General features: G+C 34.3%; 1 protein-coding gene across 6 annotated transcripts in view; it reads left to right on the forward strand.

Annotated features, from left to right (window-relative positions):
- CNTLN (centlein) overlaps window positions 1-26,354 on the forward strand; it is a 227,117-nt gene that overhangs the window by 74,786 nt on the left and 125,977 nt on the right. For all 6 annotated transcript variants that reach the window (XR_006741321.1, XM_036434125.2, XM_036434127.2 and 3 more), the window contains 2 exons: window positions 2,993-3,155; window positions 9,506-9,700. Coding sequence is in view for 5 of the 6 variants with exons in the window: in XM_036434125.2 (XP_036290018.1) it covers window positions 2,993-3,155; window positions 9,506-9,700 (358 nt within the window). In the remaining variant the exon portion in view is untranslated. The remainder of the gene's footprint in view (window positions 1-2,992; window positions 3,156-9,505; window positions 9,701-26,354) is intronic.

Below are 26,354 nucleotides of genomic sequence, written 5' to 3' on the forward strand. Positions count from 1 at the left end.
GTTTTTGTTTTTTTCGTGTGTGTGTGTGTGTGTGTGTGTGTGTGTATGTGTGAGCTGTTATATATTAATAGATTAAATTATAGATTTCAAGTGTATAAATCTGTAATGTGTCATCTGTATATTGCACTGTTTGTTCACCACTCAACAGTAAAGTCTTCTATGACCATATATTTGACTCTCCTTTAACCTTTTTTGCCTTCTCCCATTCCTCTTTCCTCTGATAACTACCATACTATTATCTGTGTCTTTGAGTTTTTGGTTATTTTAGTTTTATATTCCACATATGACTGAAATCATATGGTTCAGACTTTTTCCATCTGAATTATTTCACTTAGCATGACATTTAAAATAAATACATATATATTTTATTTATTTTTTATAGAGAGGAAGGGAGAGGAATAGAAAGGTAGAAACATTGATGAGAGAGAAACATCGATCAGTTGCCTCCTACACACCTCCTACTGGGGATGTGCTCACAACCAAGGTACATGCCCTTGATGGGAATTGAACCTGGGAATGTTCAGTCTGCAGGCTGATACTCTCCACTGAGCCAAACTGGTTATGGCAGCATGACATTTTTAAGACCCATTCATGTTTTTGCAAATAGCAGTATTTTAGAAAGATTATATGTTTTTAACTCCACACCATATTTCCTTTCTAAATGCAACATTTACCTAATTCTCCTGCCTAACATATGTCTCAACTATATAATCTGATGGAATTTTATCCTACATTTGTTGCCTATCTCCTTTAATAATTATTGCCAATATTGTTCTTGAAAAATGACAATATGCTGCAAGCCTTATTACTGTGGGTCACATCAACCTTCCTCTTGTGAATATTACATTTCTTAGAGGCATTACATTATTATTCCCTTCTCTCCCCTCTCCCAGTTTTGGACTTTTATTTTTTGCAAGTTTCAATTTTTCGAATACAGATAGTGGTAGAGTCTGAATGTTTGTGCCCACCCAAAATACATATATTGAAATCCTAGTGCTTGATGTGATGGCATTAGGAAGTGGATTCTTTGGACAGTACTTAGGTCATTAGGGTAGAGATTAAAGTTTTTTACATAAGAGACCTCCCTGGGCCACCTTGTGCCTTCCACACAATAAGCCTCTGACCCTGAAGAGGGTCCACACTTAACCCTCTGACTTCCAGCATACAGAACTAGAAAAATAACTTTCTGTACCAGAGCTTCTTTTTTTACTTACATAATGATGGACACTTGAGCTGCTTCCAAATTTTGGCTATTCTAGATATATAAAAGCCTAAACATCTGTTTGACCATTTAACCGGTAGCTCTGATGCTCACTAACCACCAGGGGGCAGATGCTCAAGGCACAGGCATGGAAACATGGAACAGACTATTGAATCTCAGAAGGAAGGAAGGAGAGGGGAGGGCAAGGAGATTAACCAAAGATCATATATTGCATACTAGAGGCCCAGTGCACTGATTCTCTACATCCTTGCCAACAGGTACATTTACACAATGAAATACTAATCTGTTGGAAAAAGGAAGTAAGTTTTACCCTTTGTGACAGCATGAATGGAACTGAAGGGCATTATGCTAAGGAAAATAAGCCAGAAAAAAACAAGTACCATATGAATTCACTCATATGAGGAATTTAATGAACAAACTGAATTACCAAACAGAGTAGAGACAGACTCCTGGATAGAGAGCAGGCAGACAGCTCTAGTTGGGTTTGGGGTAGATGGAGGGATGTGGCAGTATTGAGCAAAAAAGAAAAAAACTCATGGACATGGATGACAGTATGGTGATTGCGGGGTGTGGGGGAGTGGAGGTAGAAGAGAGCATAGAGGGGATAAATAGGAAAAGAAAAAACCAAATTTATGTTGTTTGCAAATGACCCAGATACGATATTTTGTTATAGCAGCCTCAAAGAACTAAGAAAGATGGTGTAATGTACATGTTTATGAATGTTTGTGTCCACCCAAAATTTATATGGGTCTAGGGGTTGTTGGATCTGGAGAACATTCATATTCTAAACCTCTAAAAAGCAAGGCTTATTCCTCCCATATTAATATTCATTCATCTTTAATAACTGTGCATATCTCTTTTGTTCCTTCTTTTTTTTGTAAGATGTATCTTATATGAATAAATCACCAATTTGAGGTTACAGGTAAAGAAAAGTTTCCAAAATATCTACCATTAAGGGTATTTCTATGAAATACATATTTATAAATATTTCCCTTCAAATTGAATATGCAAAATATATTTTATTTTTATATGATTTGTATCACGCAGGATTCACTGGCACAGGAATCTTTCTCAGAGGTGTGGTTTTCCTGGACCTTTAGTGTCATCATTACTACCATCCCACTTCATTTGATCCCCTACTTACCAATTTCACCCTTTTTGGGTTGGAAGGACTGGCTTTACCTTATGTCACTCTTCTTCCTTCTGATTTTTTTCCTTGTCATTTCCTTCAAACTAGATTAGAGGAGTCACAGGAATTCAGCTCATCAGCTTAGGCTTTGAGGTTGCAAACTTATGGTGCTATAAGGAAATTTGATTTGAAAACTTCGTTTGTCTTTTGGGATTCTTTTTAATATATTTAAAGTTTTGTATAATATATAATGAAAGGATGACTTACCCTGTATTCAAAACTATCTGGTAACTGTCATTGGAATCTATACTTATCAATTTCTGGAACTGAATTGTAAGTTGATTTCAGTAAGAAGGTGGTACTATGTCTGTATATACAGGGTTTTTATTACTGTCAAGCTATATAAGAAAATTGATAAGTATTTGGCTTTGAAAGTCATAGTAGTTCTATCAGTACTTCCTAGGTATATGTGATAAATAGTAAATACTTTATATATGATTTCTTTTATTAATACGTTTGCCTGCAGTAAAAAATAATAGATGAAAAAATTAGAAGCCAATTTATAACCTAGATGAACATAGTTATTTAACTGAGATAATCTTCATTCATGCTTCTCTCTATTTATTGCTTGCTTTTCACAGGAAGGAGCTGCAGGAACTGCAGAATCTTTACAAACAGAACAGTGCACATACAGCACAGCAAGCAGAGTTGATCCAACAGCTTCAGGTTCTGAATATGGACACACAAAAAGTACTGAGAAATCAGGAAGATGTTCATACAGCGGAAAGTATATCTTATCAAAAAGTATGCTTTTATTCTGTCATAAAAATGTAAATTTACATGTATGAACTTATAAAAATATGTCAAATTCAATTTTTTCAGATTTCAACATTTCTTTATTATTCCCTTTTATATGTGATTCTTCAAAATTAAAAACGAAATATGATTCAATTTGGTGATATTTTAAATTTTGAGTTTTTTTCTGGCTGTTAAAGCAGAAACATTTCAAATATAGATGTAAATTTATTCTGTAGGATATTTTTTATTTGAATTTTGATAACCACTATGAAATGTACCAGGACTATAGACCTCAAACCAGAATGGATTTGGATAATGGAATTATTAATACTTTTCTATTATGAGAAATTATTTGTGGGATTCTAGTTTATGACCTGAAGCAGTCTTTTATTATAGAATTTGTTTGTTATTTTATTGGCAAATCTGCACAAACACTGTGTTTATGGTGAAGAGATCTTCAGGATCAATATTACCAAAATATTTTTCTCTCTATTTTTTGTGTTTCTTTTGAAGTCATTCTACTTTCAGTTGTTTAAGGGTTTCCTTAAGAATGCTTACCTAACTGTTTAGGTTTTCTGACTCAGCAGCAATAATTATAGCTAGTGCTTAAAATACACATCTTTATTGAATCCTGCATATTTTGTATCATGTACTGAGTTATTTATATGACTATGTTAGTTCCTATTTAGGCCAGCCTTCTGAGATTGATGTTATTCCCTCATAGTAGTTGAACAACCAAAATATAGAGAGGTTAAATTGAGCAGTCTGTGTTACTTCGTTCTTGTTTTGTTTAAACTTCCTCTTCTAAAATATGCATCATGAAAAGTCAATATCTGTAATTAATATAAAATCAATCATTAAGAAAACTTTAAAAACATACTTTTAAATGATACTTTGGAACCATGCTTTTTCATCTATATTATTTGTTCCCTTTGGGTTTCCATCAGGATGTGGATGATAACAAGTGAAAGAGTAGTCCTATCCTCTCCACTTCAAATAGAACCATCTCCACCTTTTTGTTTTATGTGAGATTTCCCATTATGCTTTTGTTTCTAAACCAGTCTCCATTGCTAAAATGACAAGAAAAATTGGACCTTGTTAATAACTTAAAATTTTTTCTCTTTCACTTGCTTATTTAATTCAAGTATTTATCTTTAATTTTTGCTTCAAAGACCCCATACCCATAGTAATTTATATTCAAATGTAGCATGCTATTCTCTGTGAAAAAAGCCCCATCATTATTTTTCAGCCACTGATTGTCCAAATCTGTTTTTTTTGTTTTGTTTTGTTTTGTTTTTGTTTTTTTACATTTTGCTCTAACATTGCAATTTTTAAATTTTTGACCTCCTTTAGATTTTTCATTTTCTGCAAGTCTTGTTTTTCTTTTTTTATTAAAAATGTATTCATTTTGAAGTTCAGGATTTTTTAATTTGGGAATGATCACACTGTTTTATTTATCATAAGTAAAGAGTGTGCTACTCTTCAGACTTCCAGTGTTCATTTATATTAAATTATTCATTCTAATCCTAGAGCAATTTACTTAATACTTGTCTCTATTCCTCTTCCAGATGTATTTTTCTAAAATTTCCCCCAATAAAATAGAGTAATTTAATAGTCTATTCAACAATGAGTCAAAATTGTTTACTTAAACATTAAGATTTTCCAATATATTTTTACATAAATTAATTTTAGTTTTTTCAAATAATAATTTTGGCCTAGCTGTAAGACTCAGGTGAATAAAAAGTAAATAAAATATTATATTAATAGTTTACTTCCAATTCTTACTAAGCTTGCTTCTTTATGAGTTAGGTATTCTTAAGTTATTGTTTCTAATTAGTTTATCTGTTTCCTCTCTTTACTTTTTCTGTTTGTTTCTCTCCCATTTCTCCTCTTTTCTCTCACTTATTAAGTTGATTTATATCATAGTATCCATTTCAGTATGTGAAGAGATAAAAAAAGCTGTTGCCTAGCCCTCGCTGGTTTGGCTTGCTGGATAGAGTGTCGGCCTCCAGACCCAGGGATCTCAGGTTCAATTCCAGTCAAGGTTACATGCCTGGGTTCTGGGCTTGGTCCAATGTGCAGGAAGCAGCTGATCGATGATTCCCTCTCATCATTAATGTTTCTGTCTCTCTATTTCTCTCTCTTCCTCTCTGAAATAAATAAAGTATACTTAAAAACAAAACAAAAAACCCACAGTAGCAGGATGAGGGGTATAAGGAAGAAAGACAAAGGTGAAGAGAGAAAACTGAAAAGAATTTTGAGCACAAGATAGAGGTGTATCATATTTTCCCACAGATCTGTATAACAGACCATTAGTCCTATAAATAAAACTACCCAACAAATAATGTTCATGGCTTCTCTGGAAGAAAAGCACCCAGGAGAAATAAAAGTAAGCTAGTGTGTTTTCTTCCTCTGAATATGTATGTAGCCATTTATATAAGTACTAATAATTTTTCTATCTTTGTTGGTGTTTATATGTGTACCTTTAATAAAGATGGGAATTGTATCATTATGATTTCTAGATCATCTAACAAGTTTTGAGTTCTAAATATATATTTTATCACCTTTTGTTCTATTTAATGATAATTATATGACATGAGCTCCTGAAAATTAAAGGACTTGAGTTTTGGGGCCCTATTTCTGGAGATAATTTGCTTTCTGTATCTTGGAAATCCTCTTAATCTTTTTTCATTTTTTAATTTCTTCAACAAACTATAGCTTGAAGAATAATAAGCATAATAATTACTCAAGAATTATGAGGATGCTAATTCTAAAGTATATAGGGAAATTTATGATTAAATGTTTGCATAGGCCAGAATCTTGTAAAAGATGCTGATACATTCCATATTTATCAACTATTAGAGAAAATAAATTGGAGAGAAAAGTCTTTGAAAACTGCTGTAAGCAGTTGTGATTGTTAATATGGAAAAAGTTATTAACCCAAGATGCCTAAACCATAGCAGATGAATGAATTTACTATATTATCTAATTTGCTCACTTGAGAACTTTTGTTTTTACCCACTCTACTATTATTAATGAGATGAGAATAGATGCTACTTAATCAGGGGACTGTAACATCCTAACCTTTGCCCCTTGCAAGATCTAGAAAAATAAATATTATATTATCCTAAGAGTTTATCACCATAAAATATATTAGAAATGAAAAAATAATCTTAACTTCCTTGAAGGCTTTTTTTTTTTCCAGCCAAATTTACTGGTAGAGTGGGTCTAGAATTAAAAATCGCTAAAGGCTGTCTTTGCATTCCTTAAGTTCAAAGCTGAGTGGTCCTATTACATAAGTGAAGCCCATGCAGATATCAAAGAAAATATGCAAGTATGAGATGTACATTGGATTATGAATAAGGAAAAAGAGAGATTTTGTTCTAATTCCTGGAGCAGGGTTGGTCTAGGTCTAGATAATCTATTCTAGGCTTTCTCACTTCATTTTTACCTGTTACTTGGAAGGATGGATATTTTCAAAGACAGAGCTTGCCTGTGTCTAGAGTTGCCTATTCAGTGATATCAAATCAAGCCAGAGCAACTTCTGAATAGGAAAGAGTACAACAGAATAAGCTGCATGGCAGAGAGAGCAAAGTAGATTGCTGTTAATCTTCATTTTTATGGAAACAAGACAGAAGAGAGAAGAGAGGGGGGGAAAACATTAAGATAGAGACTTCTTCCATAAATGATTAGGCACAGAGCCTTATATCTGTAAAGGAAGATCTCAAGACATGATACTCAAGAGAAACATAGAGCTTTGGCCTGCGAACTGAAAGGTCCCATGTTCAATTCTGGTCAAGGGCACATGCCCAGGTTGTGGGCTCAATCCCCAGGAGGAACTTGCAGGAGGCAGCCAATCCATGATTCTCTCTCATCATGGATGTTTCTCTCTCTCTCTCTCTCTCTCCCTCTTCTTTCCTCTCTGAAATCAATAAAAATATATTAAAAAAAGAAAAAGAGAGAGAGAAACATATACCTTATATTTGGCACCAATAGAAGTAAATTGATTCTCAGTCCTGATCATACATTATCATCATGCCTGCACCTTGGGAAAATGGAGGAAAATGAGGAGTTCTTTCTTTGTCAATACTTATCATCGTTCGTGATATTCTCAAATATTAAAAATCTGTAAATTCTTATTTATGCATTTATATATTTTATTTATTATTTTTTGGTTAATCTTCACCTAAGGATATTTTTTCCATTGATTTTTAGAGAGAGTGGAAGGGAAGGAGGGTTTGGGGAGAAAGAGAAACATCGGAGAGAGAGACACATAGATTGGTTGCCTCCTGCACACTCCCTGACCAGGCCAGGGATCAAACCTGTAACTCAGGTATATACCCTTGACCAGGAATCGATGTGCAGGCCGTCACTCTAACCACTGAGTGCACTGGCCCAGGAGTAAATTCTTTTTTCAAATATATTTTTACTGATGTATAACTTGAAATCTATAATTACTTTAATACTATTTTCTATCATTTCCCTTCAAAGATGTTAATTTTTACTGATTGGGTAAGACTGGTTAGTACTAATAAGGCATTCAAACAAGAGAAAGTGGTTAAATAACCTTTCAATGGAATGTTTGATTCTATATGTTCTTGGGCAGAAGACCTTTACTCATCATAGTTTCAAATCTTTCAAGTCAGCTTAGCTCTTGTCTCCAGATTTTGTGCATTTCTTTTCCTGCCTTGAACTCAGTCATGAAAGCAGCAACATAGCACAGGTAGGTCACTGTAGGGCCCACTCTGATCCCTTCATTGTTCCTCAAAGCTGTCAGGTTTCTACTTGAACTTCCCTCCTAGAATATCTGAAGGTATCAGCTGTGGAAAGGACATTGGACATACTTCCTGGTATAAAGGTAATTGGAAAGGAAAGTACAAATTTATGTCCTGAAATTCTTTATAGACGATATTGACAACCCTTCCTTTATAAAAATTGCTTAGACTTTGGCTGTTAAGTGAAATGGATTATTTAAAGTATAACAATATAGAGGTACAGTGCTTTACAGAGTCTAATGAGCTAATTACATGCCAGAGGAATGGTATGGAGAATCTTATTTTTATGGCAAAGTATATGTCTGAGAAAGAGCACTAGATTTCACAAGCCTTTTTAAACTTTTAGAAATTAAAGTATAACATACATACATAAAAGTACTCTGCCATCTTTTGTATAGTTAGGTTTCTTTCCATAAAGCAAGGCCAACTAATGGAAGATTCTCACCATCTAAGAACCTACTGTATTAGCTACATGATTTTGATATTCTCCCATTGGGGATTTTACTGTTGTTACAAGATCTTACTGTTAGCATATATATATATATATATATATATAGAGAGAGAGAGAGAGAGAGAGAGAGAGAGAGAGCTCACTATCAGCCACATATATGTATAACAACATCACAAATCTTTGCTCTTAGATCACTTTCTCAGTTTCATCAACAAATACACATATAGATTCTTTATTTAAATCGGTTACCACAAAATGAATTATGTCTCATTAAATCACAATAAAAAATTAGGATTTTCATCAGAAATAAGTTCATGAGTATTTGGAGACTACCATTGTTAATCATATATGACTGCTTGATGCCTCTTATGTACCATGTGCTATCTCACAGTTTTAATAAATTCTAATTTTAAATTTAATGTATGTTGCCTTGTGTTAAAAAATTAAACTTATATATCATGCCCTTCAGAACATTGCTTCTATTTTATCACACTTTGTTCAGTCTTTAATAAGTCTACAGGGTATCTTTACCTTCTGTCCATAGTCTTATTGCCTGACTTTGTCTCATATTATTTCTTTATCCCTCCTCTCCTGTTTGCACAGTAGATGCTAATTTATCCTAAATGGGAATATATCAGTTAAGGTAAATCTTAATGAACTCTCAATGAAAGACTCTTGTTTTTTGTGTTGTTTTTTCAAATGTGCATATTAAGTCCAATTAGGTTGATATATCTTATGCTCCCTTTCTGTCCTTTCCTGTCACTGTACATTATTTTCTCACATTTCTGCCACCATACAATGACTTTTTGTTTTCATTCCATTTCTATAATACCACCAATGGCTCAGTTCAAGTACTTTTTTTATGGAGCTGTCCAAGATTAATATAGCTAGCTAAAAGTGCTTCCATCCTCCTTAGAAATTTAGTACATTTTTCTATATTATGCTGACCAATAATATATATTGCTTTTTTAAATATCAGTTGTGGTTTTGATGTTTGATACCATTTAGTTTTCCATACGTTTATATCTTGTTTTCTCTCTTAGACCATTAAAATAATTTGGGTGCAGGGCTATCATAAATGTATATTTTTAATTGATTATTAATAGATTTGGATGTATTTTTTGAAACAGCTTTACAATGAATTACATATTTGTTTTGAAACCACAAAATCAAGTGAAGCTATGCTCCGGCAAAGTGTTGTTACCCTTCAGGATCAGCTATTTCAAAAAGAGCAAGAAAATGCAAAGTTAAAAGAAAAGCTTCAGGAATCATTAGGAGCACCTTATTCTTTACCTCAAGAAAGCGATTCAGACCACTCAGAACAGGTGAGAGACATTTTCTAAAAATGCTGCCCATTGCAGTATCATATTAAATCATTTCCTACAATTGACTAAAACTTTAAATAATTTTGTAAGTATTAAATAATAAGTTGTGGCAGATCGTTTTTATTGGGCTATTTTTTATAATCTTTGTATACATGTTATACATAACATGGATTCATATAGAAATGCATGTACACGTTAAGTCTAGAATAGTTATTGTGAGTATACATTTTGATAATTTACACTAGTGAAGAGAAATTAGTGTAACTAGGTCATGGCCATTTTGAGACTTTTTAACTGAATGAGTTAATAGAATGGGAAGGGTATTGGATGGGAAGTGTCATAAAGTGCTTATTATAATGGTATATGGTACTTAATACCTTTTAGTCCCAGTTCTGCAGTGCCTTGATGTATGATTTTAGACAGTTCAGTTGAGCTTTCTGTCTATATCCTGTGCTATTAAATGAGGCAGTATAAATGTATAGATAAATATGTAGGTTCAGAATGCAAATAACAGCTCTGCCTATGAGATCAAATAACAGCTCTGCCTATGAGCTTTGTGTACTTGAACAAATGTCTTTTAACCCTTTCAGCCAGAGTCTCTTCACAAATAAAATGTTGATATTAATAGTATCCATGTAATAGAGTTTTTGAGGTTCAGTGTTATAATTAACTAGAGGCCCTGTACACAAAATTTGTGCATGGAGGTGGGGGGTGTCTGTCAGCCCAGCCTGCACCCTCTGCAATCTGGGACCCCTCAAGGGATGGCCAGCTTCCTTTTAGGCACAATCCCACTGAAATGGGCAGTCGGATATCCCTCTCACAACCCAGGACTGCTGGTTCCCAACTGCTCGGCTACCTGCCTTCCTGATTGCCCCTAACCACTTCTACCTGCCAGCCTGATGACCCCCTAACAACTCCCCTGCCAGCCTGATTGTCCCTAAGTTTCCTACCCTGCAGGCCTGCCCCCCCGCCAACTGCTCTTCTCTGCAGGCCTCTGTCCCCCAAAACTGTGATTCCTTGCAGGCCTGGTCCCTCCCAACTGCCCTCCCCAGCTAGCCTTATTGCCCACAACTGCCCTCCCTTGCAGGCCTGGTTCCTCTCCTGCTGGCCACCTTGTGGTGGCCATCTTGTGTCCACATGAGGGCAGTATCTTTGACCACATGGGGGCAGCCAACTTGTGTTTGGGGTTATAGTCAATCTGCATATTACTCTTTTATTAGATAGGGTGACAGTGTAGAGTTTGACATATAGCAAATATTCACTGGTACTTCTTTTTAGATAATCTTTAAGATAAATTTCATCTCTACATATATATTGTAAAAAATATCTTACACCTATACATTTATTTATGTTTTTAAGCACCCACAATTGGGTTATTTCTATTTTTTGGCTATCCTATATAATTCTATAAATTTTAATGTTAATTCATGCATCTGGCCTCTAGTTTTATTATATGTGATTATATCTTAACTATTTGTACATTCATTTGTAGATGGGTATTTGGGTTATTTCTATTTTTTGGCTATCCTATATAATTTTATAAATTTTACTATTTATAAATTTAAATCAGAAATGGAATGAACACTAACAGGTAATTGGGTGCTTTAATGTTTATTAACTATTGAAGAACAGTAACTTTTGAACTTAGAATATTTTGTCTTACTAATACATTTTAAATTTGTATTTTTTTAGGTCATATATTTTGGACATCAGATTCACAGAATTTCATTAATCATAAAATTTGTATTATGACACAGTATTATGTTATACGCATAGGCCTATTTTATTTATTTAATTTGTTTGTCTATCATATTAAACACCCTTGGTCTCACTAACTAATCCAAGGACTATAATATTACTAATGACTGGTATTTACTTGTATGCTCCTTGCTTATCTGGTACTCTGATTCTCTCACCAGACATGACTATTAAACGGTTTATCATTTAGATTTTTTTAAATAAATTTTTATTGATTTCAGAAAGGAAGAGAGAGAGAAGCATCAATGATGAGAGAGAATCATTGATTGGCTGCCTCCACACTGGGAATCGAGCCTGCAACCCAGGCATGTGCCCTTGACCGGAATTGAACCCAGGACCCTTTAGTCCACAGGCTGACACTCTATCCACTGAGCCAAACCATCTAGGGCCATTTTGATTATTTTTAAAAAGTTTTAGCACATATACATTTATGTGTAAATTGTATATTGTTTATTTTGTCATTTCTAAAAATGTATCATATTGTATGGTGACTTAGTGTTGGGCAATATTGGCTCATTATGTTATTAAGAGTCATCCATGTTGTTTGGTATAATTGATCACTTTAAAAATATATATATATTGATTGATTGATTTCAGAAAGGAAGGGAGAGGGAGATAGAAACATCAATGATGAGAGAGAATCATTGATTAGCTGCCTCCTTCACACACCCTATTGGGGATCGAGCCCACAACCCGGGCATGTGCCCTTGGCCGGAATTGAACCTGGGACCCTTCAGTCCACAGGCTGATGCTCTATCCACTGAGCCAAACTGGCTAGGGCTTGATCACTTATTTTTAGGAGCTCCCCCTGGTGGTCAGTGCACTTCTCACAGCAGACCAACCTCCCACAGTCCCTCCCCTCCATCCCCAGTCTGCTGGCCCCAATCATCCCCATAGGGACTTTTGGAGACGGCCCTGATCACCAGCCAGGCTGTGGGACCCCACCCATGACCAAATTCGTGCATCTGGCCTCTAGTTTTATTATATGTGATTATATTTTAACTATTTGTACATTCATTTGTAGATGAGTATTTGAGTTATTTCTATTTTTTGGCTATCCTATATAATAAAAGTGTAATATGCATATTGACCCTAAGGACAGAACAACCAGGAATGACCAGTTGCAATGATGTGCACTGACCACCAGAGGACAGACACTCAACATAGGAGCTGCCCCCTGGTGGTCAGTGCTTTCCCATAGGGGGAGTTTTGCTCAGCCACAAGCTGGGCTGATGCCTGTGAGAGCAGCGGTGTGGGGAGGGAGTCTCTCCTGCCTCCTTGGCAGCTCTAAGGATGTCTAACTGATGGCTTAGATCCACTCCCCCAGGGAGCAGGCCTGCTAGTAAGCTGGCAGGTGAATATCCCTTGAGGACTCATGGGTTGCCAGAGGGATATCTGATTGCCAGTTTAGGAACCATTCTTTGGGGAGCAGGCCTAAGCAGGCAGGTGGACATCCCCCGAGGTGTCCAGACTTCAAGTGGGCATAGGCCGAATTGGCTCAATGGATAGAGCATCAGCCTGCGCAGACTGAAGGGTCCCAGTGGGCACATGCCAGATTTTCGTGCACTGGGCCTCTATTTATAAATAATGCTACAATTGACATTTTTGTATATGCATGATTCTTGGTATACATGTACATGCATTTTTATGATTCTGTAGTACTGATAATATAAAGACATAGATCATATCTAGAAATGAAAATTCTAGAGCTAGGGTATGAAAAGTTACTTTCAGAAAATACTGATGACTTATTTTTCAAAGTGATTTTTCTCAGTCTTACTCCAAACGACGTTTACAAGATAAGATTGATTCTCATCCTCCTCAACAGTTGGTACTATCAGGTTTCTTAGTTTGTTGACAAGTGATTAGTATAAAGTTATTTTATTTTTATCTTCATATTCATATCACTGATAAAGCATAACTTTAGATGATTAGTAGCCAAGTGTGTGCCCTCCTATGCAAGATGCCTATGTCTTTTAAACCTTCTTTTGTTGGATTTTTAAAATGGAATTTGAAAGTTATTATATGTTATTGAAATCAATTTGTAGTATGATAAATGTGCAATAGATATCTCAGTTCGTATCTTTTCATTTTCATTAAAGTGTCATTTGATGAACAGAAATTCTTAATTTTAATTTAGACAAATTAATATTTTATAGTTTCTGCTCTGGTATCTCATTTAAAAATCCTTCTCAACCCCAAAGACAGAAATTGTTGCATTTCTATTTTGCTCAGAGTTTTAAAGCTTTGCTTATGTCATTTGTATTCATAATTAAGTCGGGATTGTCTTTTGTCTATAGTGTAAGGTAAGGACCCATTTTTATTTATGTTTCTCTAAACAGTAACCCGTTTTTCCAGTTCAAACTATTGACTGATTCTCCTTTTTTCTTGTTTAGTGTTAGGCTGTCTCTCTCATTTATCCATATTGAGCATATTTGTCAATTTATTTCTAGGTTCTATATTCTCTGTATTCATATGCAATATTATAGTGTCTTAATTAGTATAGCTTCATAATGAGTCTTTATATTTGGTAGTCTACACCTACTTTTTTTTTCTAAAGTGTTTTGGCTATGTTGAGACTTAGTACTTAAATATAACTTTTAGGATATTTATAAGGTTTCATGAAAAAGAACTGATGAAAAATTTTATAAATCATTTTACTGAAATGTAGTGTACAAATAAACTGTACACATTTTAAAATGCATAACTCTGTGACATTTGACAAAGTGCACACATCCAGATAAATACCACTCAGATCAAGATATAGAATATTACCAGGGTCTAATAAACTTTCCTGATGTTCCTAATTATTAGCTACCCCCACAAATATAAGCACTATCTTGACTCCTCTTATTAAATTTTTTGCTTATTTTTGAACCTTACACTATTACATCTTTAAACACTGTGTTTGTTGTGTGATTTTAAAAATATATACCCTTTATTACATTCAGAAAGTTCCTTATCTATTCAAAGTTTTTTGTGTGTTTGTTTTTAATCTTTACCTAAGAATATTTTTCCATTGATTTTTTTTAAAGAGAGTGGAAGAGAGAGGGAAAGACAAGAGAAATATCTATGTGAGAGAAACATATCGATTGGTTGCCTCCTGCACATGCCCCGACAAAGGACCTGGGCCACGAGGAGCCTGCAACTGAGATACATGCCCTTGAACATAATGGAACCCAGGACCTTTCAGTCTGCAGGCTGATGCTCTATTCACTAGTCAAATCAGCTAGGGCTATTCAAAGTTTGATAAAAGCTTTTTCATGGAGAGGTATTGGGTATATTCAATGCATCTTTTAAGGTAATATTTAAGCTTTTCTCATTTATTCTGTTAACATGGTGAATTACATTGGTTGATTTTCAATTATTAAATTTTGTGTTTCTCAAATAAACCTAACTTCATTGTGATATATATATATATTTTAATTTTTATACTAGAGGCCTGGTGCATGAAATTTGTGCACTGGGAGGTTGGGTGTCTGTAAGCCTTGCTTACAACACCTTGCAATCCAGGGCCACTCTGGGAGATGTCTGACTGATGGTTTAAGCCCATGGGGATTGGGCCTAAGCCAGCAGTTGGACATCCCTCTCGCAATCCAGGGCACTGTATGCACCAATGACCATACTTTTCATACAGATGGATGGCATCTTGCTATTGTATGGGCAGCTATATTTTTTTGCCCTGATTATAAAAAGTAGTACATAGCATGATTCTTCTGAGGCAATAGTACATTTTCCCCAACTTATGGGTGGAAAAACTGAAGCAGAGTAGACATTAAGTAATTGGCTTTGTCACCCAGTTGTGTCAGAATCAGGGCTGACCACAAAATGTGCAAGCCAGAGTCCATGCATGTTATTGCTGAATCATCCTGGTTTTTTTTTTTTTTTTCTTTTCCAGCGTTAAAGTAGTCTTGCCAATTTTTAAATTTTTAAATCTCAGAGACTATTCCTAATATATAGGAATGCGTGTTCATCCCCATGTAGAATAAACCGGATGTGGACAGTTTGGAGATTGTTCTGATGAATTAGGATTAAGTAGCCATGGATCTCTTTTTCAAATACTACAGAAGCCAACTTCCTTATTGAACTGTGTGTGGGATATAGCAGTTTATAAGCTATGGCACAGTCACTCTCAATCTAGGACCCCTTGGGGGATGTAGCAGTGCACCAAGTGGCAGGTGGCCAGGGAGGAGCCCGAACCGGGGCCAGGTGCCCTGCCACTCATGCTCATCTTGGCCCACTATACCTGCTGTTGCAGCTCCCTACTGGGAAGTGCTGCTGCAGAGTAGCAAGAGGCTCTCACCGCCCACAGCTACACTTTCCAGCCTTGAGTCCAGCTTCCGGCTGAGCGGCGCTCCCCCTATGGGAGTGCACTGACCACCAGGGGCAGCTCCTGCATTGAGTTTGCATCATAGCGACTGGTTGACTGGTCATTCCTGTCATTCTGTTGTAATGGTCGCTTAGGCTTATATATACAGAGAGATATTGCCAAGCAATTTACTAATATTTTGCGTAGGATTTTTGCATCTATATTGATGAGGAATAATGGGTTATGCCTTTTCTTTCTGGACTGTTGCTTGTTAGATTTTGATGTAAAGGTGATGCTGGAGTCCTAACATGAATTGCAAAGTATTCTCTTTTACATCAATAAAGAGTCTAAAACATAATTTTTGTTTGATAATAAACACTGAGTGCTTTCCTTCTAAGATAAGGAACAGGTCAGTTCTACTCAATATTGTATGGTGATTCTAACTATAATAGTACAATAAGGCAAGAAACAGCCCTGGTGGGTGTGGTTTAATGGTTAAAATGTTGGCCTGTAGAATGTGTGGTTGAGGATTCGATTCCCGGTCAAGGGTACATACCTAATATTATAACACATCTCCTTGACAACTATTAAAATAATTAAACACACAAATATCAATCCCTCTTTCTCTCTCTTCATTTCTCTCTATTTTTCTCTCTCTCTCTCCCTTCTCTTTCTCCCTCTCTCTCCTTCCCCCTTTCTCTCTTCTAATCTCTCTAAAAAAAAACAACAACAAATCAATGGGAAAAAGAAACAAAAGCATAACAATTAGAAATAAAGAAGTAAGACTTTTTTGTTTACAGACAATGTAATCATGTGTATAGAAACCCAACTTAAAGAAAAAGACTAAATCTATAATAAAGCCCCTAGAAATAGTATGAAATTTAGCAATGTTAATACAAGATACAACATCAATTTACAAGTCAGTTGTGTTTCCAAATACTAGTAACAAATAACAAGAAATTAAATGAAGAATACAATTTATAATAACATCCAAACCCATGTCATCATCAAGGATGAATTTGACAAAATATACACCACAGCTATATACTAACAAAAACAAAACATAGCAGAGTAAAATTCAAAAGCATACAAAAATAGACAGCTATGCCAAATTCATGAATCAGATAATGCAATATTCTTAACATGTCAAGTCTCCCAAAATTGATCTATCATGTATTCCCAATTAAAATTCCAGGAGTCTGTTTTGTTTTTACAATCCAATTAAAAAATGCATAGGAAAATAGAAGGGATCTAAAAAAGCAAAATCAAGTTTCATTAAAAAAAAAACAAAAACCAAAAGTGTTGGAGGACTTACCTCATTTTGAGACATTTGTCAAACCTAAAAAATCAAGGTAGTGTAGTTTTGGCATAACGACTAACAAAATAATTAGGACTGATGAGGTCCAGAAAATTATTCACTCATATATGTCACTTTATAGTAACTTTTGAAATGACAGTAGTGTAAGTCACTCCTTTTTCAACAATGCTTTGTATATTCTTGCTTCATTGTTTTATTTTCATAGAAATTTTAGTATCAGGTTGTCAATTTTACAAATAAGCATTTAGCTAGAAATCTTTCTAATTTCCTTTGTGATTTTTATTTTGTCCCTTTAGTTATTTGGAAATGTATTGTTTACTTTGGAAATATATGGTTATTTTCTTCTTGTGTATCTTATTTTTAAAAAAATATATTTTATTGATTTTGTACAGAGAGGCGGGGAGATAGAGAGTTAGAAACATCGATGAGAGAGAGTCATCGATAAGCTGCCTCTTGCACACCCCCTACTGGGGATATGACCACAACCAAGGTACATGCCCTTGACCGGAATCAAACCCAGGACCCTTCAGTCCCCAAGCCGACACTCTATCCATTGAGCCAAACCGGTCTCGGCATGTATCTTATTTTTATTCACTAGTACTAATATATTAGTACTTCTGTTGTGGTCTGAGATGGTAGTGCATAAGATTACTGTACTTTAAAATTTAATGAGACTTGTATGACCCAGCATATGGTTTTGGTGAATGTACTATGTGTACCTGAAAATAATTTGTATTCTGCAGCTATTGGGTTGAGTGTTCCTTAAATATCAATATTGATTATCATTGTTGTTGATGGTATTGAGATCTTCTGTTTTTCATGATTTTTGTGTTTAGTTATTTTAATTAATTTTTCTATCAGTTGCTAAGGAGAGGTGTTAAAATATTCCAGTTTGATTGGATATCTTTCTGTTTTTCTCTTTAGTTTTTTCAATTTTTGCTTCATATACAATACAGCTGGCTTATTATGGGCATGCATACTTAGGATTTTTATGTTATTTTGATTAATCAAAATCTTTTTCATTATAAAATGTCCCTATTAACTTTAATAATATTCTGAGATGGTGTATGGGTGGAAGGATTGAACAGAAAAAACTCAGCTGCATGGACAACATTGTGGTGATTGTATGGTAGAGGAGGGAATAAATGGTAATGGACAGAGATTGACTGTTACGTGTTGAACACAATACAGTGTACAGGTGATGTGTTGTAGAATTTTGTTAACCAGTGTCACCCCAATAAAGTCATTAAAAAGGAACTAAAATACTTGAATCCAGTTTTCTGATAATAATAATTAATATAGCTAATCAGTCTCTCTAATAGTTACATTCCCCATGGCATATCTTCACCAATTATTTTAATTATCACCTATTTGTGTCTTTTTATTTAAGGTGTACATAAGTTGGTTCTATTTTTATTCATTCTGACATTTTCTTCCTTTTCATTGAAGAATTAATCCATTTACATCTCATATAATTATTTATACTGTTTGGTTTAGGTGTATCATCTTACCATTTGTTTTCTGTTTGTCCTGTTTTTATTCTTCTGTCCCTTTTTTTCCTTCCTCCTTTTGGATTAATTAACTTCATATATATTTTTAAAAGCAATTTTAAAGCTTCACTTTTCTGTCTTTGGATTTCACTGTTTCTGTTGATAAGTCAGGGGGAATTTGCTTTCATTGTTAATTTATGTACAAGGTGTCAATTTTCTCTTACCTTTTCTCCCCAATATTTTACCTTTGGTTTAAGCATTTTAATTATGTTTCCAAGTATGATTTTCCCTGTAGTCATCTTCTTGCCATTTGAGGAGCTTCTTGTTTCTGTAAATCCTTATTTATTTATTTATTTATTTATTTAAATTGGAGAACATTTTGACATTATTGCCTCAAGATTTGTCTTGTTTCTTTTCTTCTCCTTCTGAGGTTCCCAAGACTTTTCAGTGTTGTCTAAAAGATCAGATTCTTCCTGTGCTTGGTCATTCTGTGTTACCTTCCAGTAAATGATTTCATATTTTACTAAGAGTTTAAAATAGTGAAATGCAAGAAACATACTTAATCTAATAGGATCTACTTAGCCATTATTTAAGTAGAACTATCCAATCTTTGTCTTTTTAGAGTGTAATTTGACTTACTTTTTTTTTTCAAATGTATTTTTTGTTGATTTCAGAGAGGAAGGAATAGGGAGAGAGAGAGAGAGAAAGATCATTGATGAGAGAGAATCATTTGATCTGCTGCCTCCTGCACGCCCCACACCGGGGACCAAGTCTGCAATCTAGACATATGCCCAGACCAGGAATCAAACCTAGATTTCCTGGTTCATAGGTCTAAGCTCAACCACTGAGTCATGTCTGGCCAGTCTAACTTATTTTTTTTTTCAATCACTAATATACAATGTAAGGAATTTCATAAGACTCTAACTCCTATATCTACCCCAACTGTTTTTGCTATCATTGTTTACATGTTAATCCTACATATGTTTTTATCCTGTAAGATATTATTGTTAATGTTATTTAAAAAGTCCTTATTCATTGAAAAATTTTATCCTTTTGAGTGCTCTTTATTCTTTTCTAAATTTCTTTGTTTCCCTCTAGGATCGTTTGCCGTTTGCATTAATTACTCCTTTTAGTATAGTATATTTGTTAGTGAGCATCTGTTCACAATGAAATTCCTCATTTTATATGTGTTGAAAAGTATCTTTCTGCCTTCATTTCTGAATGGAATTTTCCAATAGGTTAGAATTACAGATTGGTAATTTTTTCTTTCTTCTTTTAAAGATGATATACATTGTGCATATATTTAATTTTAGAGATGAAGGGAAAGAGAGAGTTAGAAGCATCAGTGATGAGAGAGAATCACTGATTGGCTGTTTTCTGCACACCCCCTACTGGGGATTGAGCCCACAACTTGGGCATGTGCCCTTGACTGGAATCAAACCTGGGACTCTTCAGTCTGCAGGCTGATGGTCTGTCTACTGAACCAAACCATCTAAGGCTGACTTTTATATTTTGAGTTGAGAAATCATCTATTTTTCTTATTTCTTTGAAGATAATTTACCTTTCTCTGATTTCTTTTTATATTTTTATTTTTTGTTTTCAGCAGTTATTATATGATTTTTGTACTGTTGAGTTTATAAAGGTTTTTTCTTTTTTTCCTAGCTATAACTTTGGTTTTCTTCATCCTTGCGAAATTCTTGTTAAAAATTTCTTCAAGGATGGCTTCTGCACATTTTTTTTCTCTTTTGCTCTTGTGATATTTCACTTATACACGTTAGATGTTTGTACTATGTTCCATATATCTTTTGACTTATATTTTCAAAGTTTTTCTCTCTTTGCTTCAACCTTAATGCTTTCTTCAGTTCACTCATTCTCCATTCTGTTGTAGGTAGTTCTGATGATGTGCTAATATACTATATTCTTGATTATAGTATGTATTCTACTTTATTTGGGTGGTGTGTTCTAATTATCTGTTAGGCCTAATTGGCTTGTAGTGATTCTTAAGGTTTTTTTATTTCCTTGTAGATCTTCTTTCTAATTGTTCTATTATTACTGTTAAATTCTCTTTTTGATTCTGTATACTTTTGCTTCACATATTTTAGATTTTTGGTTAGGTTTATATCCTACATAATAAAGAGCTAATATGTAAATGGTCGTCATGCCCTCATGCCCTTGCACCCTCATGTTGGGGCTGGGGGACCTGAAGCCATGCCCCCTGCTTGGCAGGGCTTGACTGGGGACCTAAGGCTGCGCCTCTCCCCCCCACCCTGTGGAGCTTGATGGGAGTGGAGTCAGGTGGGTCTGGGTCTTGTGCAATTTCGAGTTGCACTCTGGTGGGTGGGTGGGGACTGACCTACGGTGCACCCCAGACTCTGGCAGGAGGGAAATTTTCATATACATTTTATTAATTTTCTTTCATTTCTGACACTTCTATTATAGAGAAAGATAATTATTTCATATATGTATATTTAAAAAAAAATCATTACCACACAAAGTTTAGTTAATACCTACTACATAGTTACAGCATTTTTCTTTTGATGAGAACTTTTAAGATCTCTCTTGGCAACTTTCAAACATGCAATATGATATTTTTAAAGATAGTTACCATGCTGTGTATATAGCATTTCAGAACTATATCTTATAACTGGAAGTTTGTGCAACATTTTTCTACTTCTTAAATGTGTATGTGTAAATGTAGTCATTCTAAGTTGAAAAAATAACCCAGAACATTTAAAAATGCTGGCCTTGAATTTGGAGGGCCAATTTTACAGAAATCAAGCATAGTATTTATAATATAGTCATGAGAAAAATCCTAACAGGATAATTCAAATATATCTTTTTTTTTTTTTTTTTTTTTTTTTTTTTTTTTTTTTTTTTTTTTGGTACTGTGACACTTACGTACACCTAAGAAGAGAGCCTAGGTGACTAAATAGAAATTGAGCAGGTGCTTGTTTTTTTTGTTTGTTGTTGTTGTTATTGTTTGTTTTTTAAGTTCTTTATTGTGTAATATATTATGTTTCCTTTATTTTCCATTGACCTCTTCCGACTGCCCCGAATCCCCAGCACATGCCCTCACCGGCTCCCACCCACCCCCGTCTGTGTCCATTGGTTAAGCTCATAAAAAAAATGAAGTTTTTTTTCTTTCAGCACTTTCAAAAATCATGCCACTCCAGTCTGACCTGTAAAGTTTCTGCTGAAAAATCTGATGATGGTCTAATGGTTTTTCCCTTGTATGTAACAAGTTTTCTCCTGCTGCTTTTAACATCCTCTTCTTGCTATTAACTTTTGACAATGTATACAAGACCTTTGGTTATCTCTTAATCCCCTCATCCTCCTGCCTTCCCTCATAGGTTGGACAGTCTATTATATGCTTCTATGACTCTGGTTCTATTTTTGTTCATCAGTTTATGTTGTTCATTATATTCCACAAATGAGTGAGATTATATGATATCTTTCTCTGATTGGCTTATTTTGCTTAGAATAATGCTCATCAGTTCCATCCATGCTGTTGCAAATGGTAAAAGTTCCTTCTTTTTTGACAGCAGTGTAGTATTCCATTGTGTAGATATTCCAGTTTTCTAATCCACTCATCTGTTGATGGGCACTTAGGCTGTTTCTAAATCTTAGCTATTGTAAATTATGCTGCTATGAACATAGGAGTGCATATATCCTTTCTGATTAGTGATTCTGTTTTCTTGGGATATATTCCTGGAAGTAGAATTACTGGGTCAAATGGGAGTTCCATTTTTAGATTTTTGAGGAAACTCAATACTGTTTTCCACAGTGGCTGTACCAGTCTGCATTCCCACCAGCAGTGCAAGAGGGTTCCTTTTTTTCCTCATTCTCTCCACACTTGTCATTAATGATTTGTTGATGATAGTCACTCTGACAGGTGTGAGATAGTACCGCATTATCATTTTGATTGGTATATCTCGAATGATTAATACTTTGAGCATATTTTCATATGTCTCTTTACCTTCTGTATTTCCTCTTTCAAAAAGTATCCTTTGCCCATTTTTATTATTATTTTGTTAAGTTGTATGAGTTGCGTATAAAGTTTGGATAGTAAACCCTTATCAGTGATAACATTGGCAAATATGTTCTCCCATGCAGTGGGCTTTCTTGTTGCTTTGTTGTTTTCTTTCATTATGCAGAAGCTTTTTATTTTGATGTAGTCTCATTTATTTTCTCCTTATTTTCATTGCCCTAGGAGTCTGCTATTTTGCTACTTATGGCATCTTGCCTTGTTTTTTCATTATCCATTATCCAAATCATTATCCATTTTGAGTTTATTTTAGTATATGGTATAATTTTATGGTGTAGTTTCATTTTTTTTGCATGTATCTATCCAATTTCCCCAATACCATTTATTGAAGAGTCTGTCTTGACTCCATTGTATGTTCTTGCCTCGTTTGTTAAATATTAGTTGAGCATAGTTGCTTTGGTGAATTTCTGGGTTCTCTGTTTTGTTCCCTTGGTCTACTAGTATGTTTGTTCTTGTGCCAGTACAAGGCACTTTTGAGAACATTGGCTATGTATAACTTGATCTGGTATTGTGATCCCTCCAACTTTGTTCTTCTTTCTCAGGATTGTTGCAGCTATTCAGGGTATTTTTATTTTTATTTTATTCCAGATACATTTTTGGAGAGTTTGTTCTAGGTTTGTGAAATATGCCATCGGTATTTTAATGGGAATTACATTAATTCTATTGATTGCTTTGGGAAGTATGGGCATTTTAGTGATGTGAATTCTATCAATCCATAAACTTGGTATATTCTTCCATTTCTTTATGTCTTCCTCTATCTCTTTTTTCAGTGTCCTGTAATTTTTTGAGTACAGGTCTTTTACCTCATTGATACATTTATTCCTAGATATGTTAGTTTTTTGAAATGTTAAATGGGATTGCTTTTTCAGTTTCTTTTTCTGTTAGTTCATTATTGGTGCATAATAGAGCCATACATTTCTGGGTGTTAATTTTGTATCCTGCTACATTGCAGAATTCATTTATTAGTTCTAGTAGCTTTTTGATGGAGTCTTTAGGGTTTTCTATGTACAATATCATGTCATCTGCGAATAATGACAATTTTAGTGGTTCTTCTGCAATTTTGATGCTTGTTATTTATTATTCTTGTCTGATGACTATGGCAGCACTTCCAATACTATGTTGAACAGGAGTGGTGACAGTGGGCATCCCTATCTTGTTCCTGTTCTTAGGGTAAATGGTTTTAGTTTTTGTCCATTGAGTATGATATAGGCATTCGATTTGTAATATAATGATTTTATTATATTGAAGTATGATCCCTCTATTCTCACTTTGCTGAGAGTTTTTATCATGTTGGATTTTGTCAAATGTCATTTCTGCATCAATTGTTATGGTTATGTGATTTGTGTCTTTCAATTTACTTATGTGATGTATCACATTTATTGATTTGTGGATATTGTACCTACCTTGCATCCCGGAATAAATCTCACTTGATCATGGTGTATGATCTTTCAGTATAATGCTGGATGTGATTTGCTAGAATTTTGTTGGGGATATTAGCATCTATGTTCATCGAGGATATTGACCTGTAATTCTCTTTTTTTGTAGTGATTTGTATCTGGGATTTGCATAATGCTACCTTCATAGAAAGAGCTTAGAAATGTGCATACCTCTTGAATTTTTGGAATAGTCTAAGAAGGATAGGTTTTAGTTCTTGGTAAAACTCTCCTGTGAAGCCATCTGGCCCAGGGCTTTTGTTTGCTGGAAGCTTTTTAAAAAAAATATTTTTATTGATTTTGTACAGAGAGAAAGGGAGAGAGATAGAGAGTTAGAAACATCGATGAGAGAGAGTCATCAATCAGCTGCCTCTTGCACACCCCCTACTGGGGATATGCCCGCAACCAAGGTACATGCCCTTGACCGGAATCGAACCCAGGACCCTTCAGTCCCCAAGCCGACGCTCTATACATTGAGCCAAACTGGTCTTGGCTGCTGGAAGCTTTTTGATGACTGGTTCAATTTCCTCCTGCATTATAAGCCTATTGAGTATTTAATTCTTCTTGATTAAGTTTTGAAAGGTTGTATTTTTCTAAAAATATATCCATTTCCTTGAGGTTGTTTAGTTTATTGGAGTAGAGTTATTCATAGTATTTTTTTATTTTTATTTTTTACAATCTTTTGTATTTCTGTGGCGTCTATTGTTAATTTGTATCTTTCATTTCTGATTTTGCTTTTTGGTGAGCCTGGCTAGAGGTTCATCAATCTTGTTTATCCTTTAAAAGAACCAGCTCTTGGTTTCATTGATCTTTTGTATTATTATTTTGATCACTATTTCATTTATTTCTGCTCTGATCTTTATTATTTTTTCCTTCTGCTCACTGTGGGCTTTTCTTGTTGCTCCCTTTCTAATTCTTTAAGTTGGAGAGTTAGATAATTTATTACCATTTTTTTGTTGTTGTTGTTTTTTTGTTTTTTTGAGGTAGGCCTGTAATGCTATGAATTTTCCTCTTAGGACTACTTTCCCTGTGTCCCATAGGTTTGTGGTTGTTGTGTTTTTATTGTCATTCATTTCCTGGATGTTTTTAATTTCTTCTTTGATCTCTTTGGTATCCCAGTCATTGTTTAATAGCATGCTATTCAGCCTCCAATTGTTTTATTTTTTATTGTTTTTATTATAGTTGATTTCTAGTATCGATATTATACCATTGTGGTCTGTGAATTTGAGAGACTTTGCCTATGATCCAGTATGTGGTCTATCTTTGAAAATGTCCCATGTGCACTTGAGAAGAATGTATATTCTGTAATTTTGGGGTGAAATATTCTGAAAATGTCAATTATGTTCATCTGATCTAGTGAGTCATTTACGATTGCTATTTCTTTGCTGTCATTATTTTTTTAATTTTAGTCATTATACTATAATTCTTTTTCAAATCTGGTCAGGTTCACTTTAAATCTTCAAGCTTCTTTTAGGTTTCTATCTCATATAAATCATGACTAAAGGCATAATGAGATTAGTTCTAGTGAATTCAAGGCATATAGAATTCATGGTGTCAGGTAATGTACTTGGGGATAAAGAGAACTATGCCCAGTTCCTTCTTGATTTCTGTAAATTGAAGCGAAGAAGATCTAAGGAAACTAGGTCTTAGCCCAGTGGTTGGCCTCTCCTTCCCTGAGTGTGCTTTCACTCTTGAGTCCTGAATGTGGCTCTGTGTGCATAATGAGTATACAAAATAAAGAGCAAATATTTATTCTAGATAATTAGAATCATATAGTATATGAATTTATAGCCTGTTTATATAAGTACCATTTCATTATGATATAATTAAGCATTTGAAAACATTTTTGACTGCTAATGGTTTAACATAGAAATGTATCATTTTTACCTCAATACTTTCTTACTTACTCTAGGACATTTAACTTATTCTAAAAATATATTTTATTTCCTCTTATTTTGATGTTATAATTAATATTTTCATTTCTATATCTTTATTCTCATTTCTGGATATTCCTGTCAGATGAATTCTTAAAAGTAAAATTCCTACATCGAAGATTATGAGCCTAAGGCTTTTGCATATACCATGCCAAACTACATTTCAGAAAGATTAAACCAAATTATTTCCCCATTGTATATGAGAGTGCCCACTTTTAATAAACTTGGAAACTTCTTAGCATTTAAAAACAGCTTTGCTAATTTATTCTTTTTGTTTTTCAACTCTGGGAACTAGTGATTTTTTTTTCATTTTTACTTTCCACTTGGTTTTCTTTTGTATATGTTCTATACATTTGTATTTTGTTTT

This window comes from Pipistrellus kuhlii, unplaced genomic scaffold (assembly GCF_014108245.1).
Source record: "Pipistrellus kuhlii isolate mPipKuh1 unplaced genomic scaffold, mPipKuh1.p scaffold_m20_p_12, whole genome shotgun sequence".
Lineage (NCBI taxonomy): Eukaryota > Metazoa > Chordata > Mammalia > Chiroptera > Vespertilionidae > Pipistrellus > Pipistrellus kuhlii.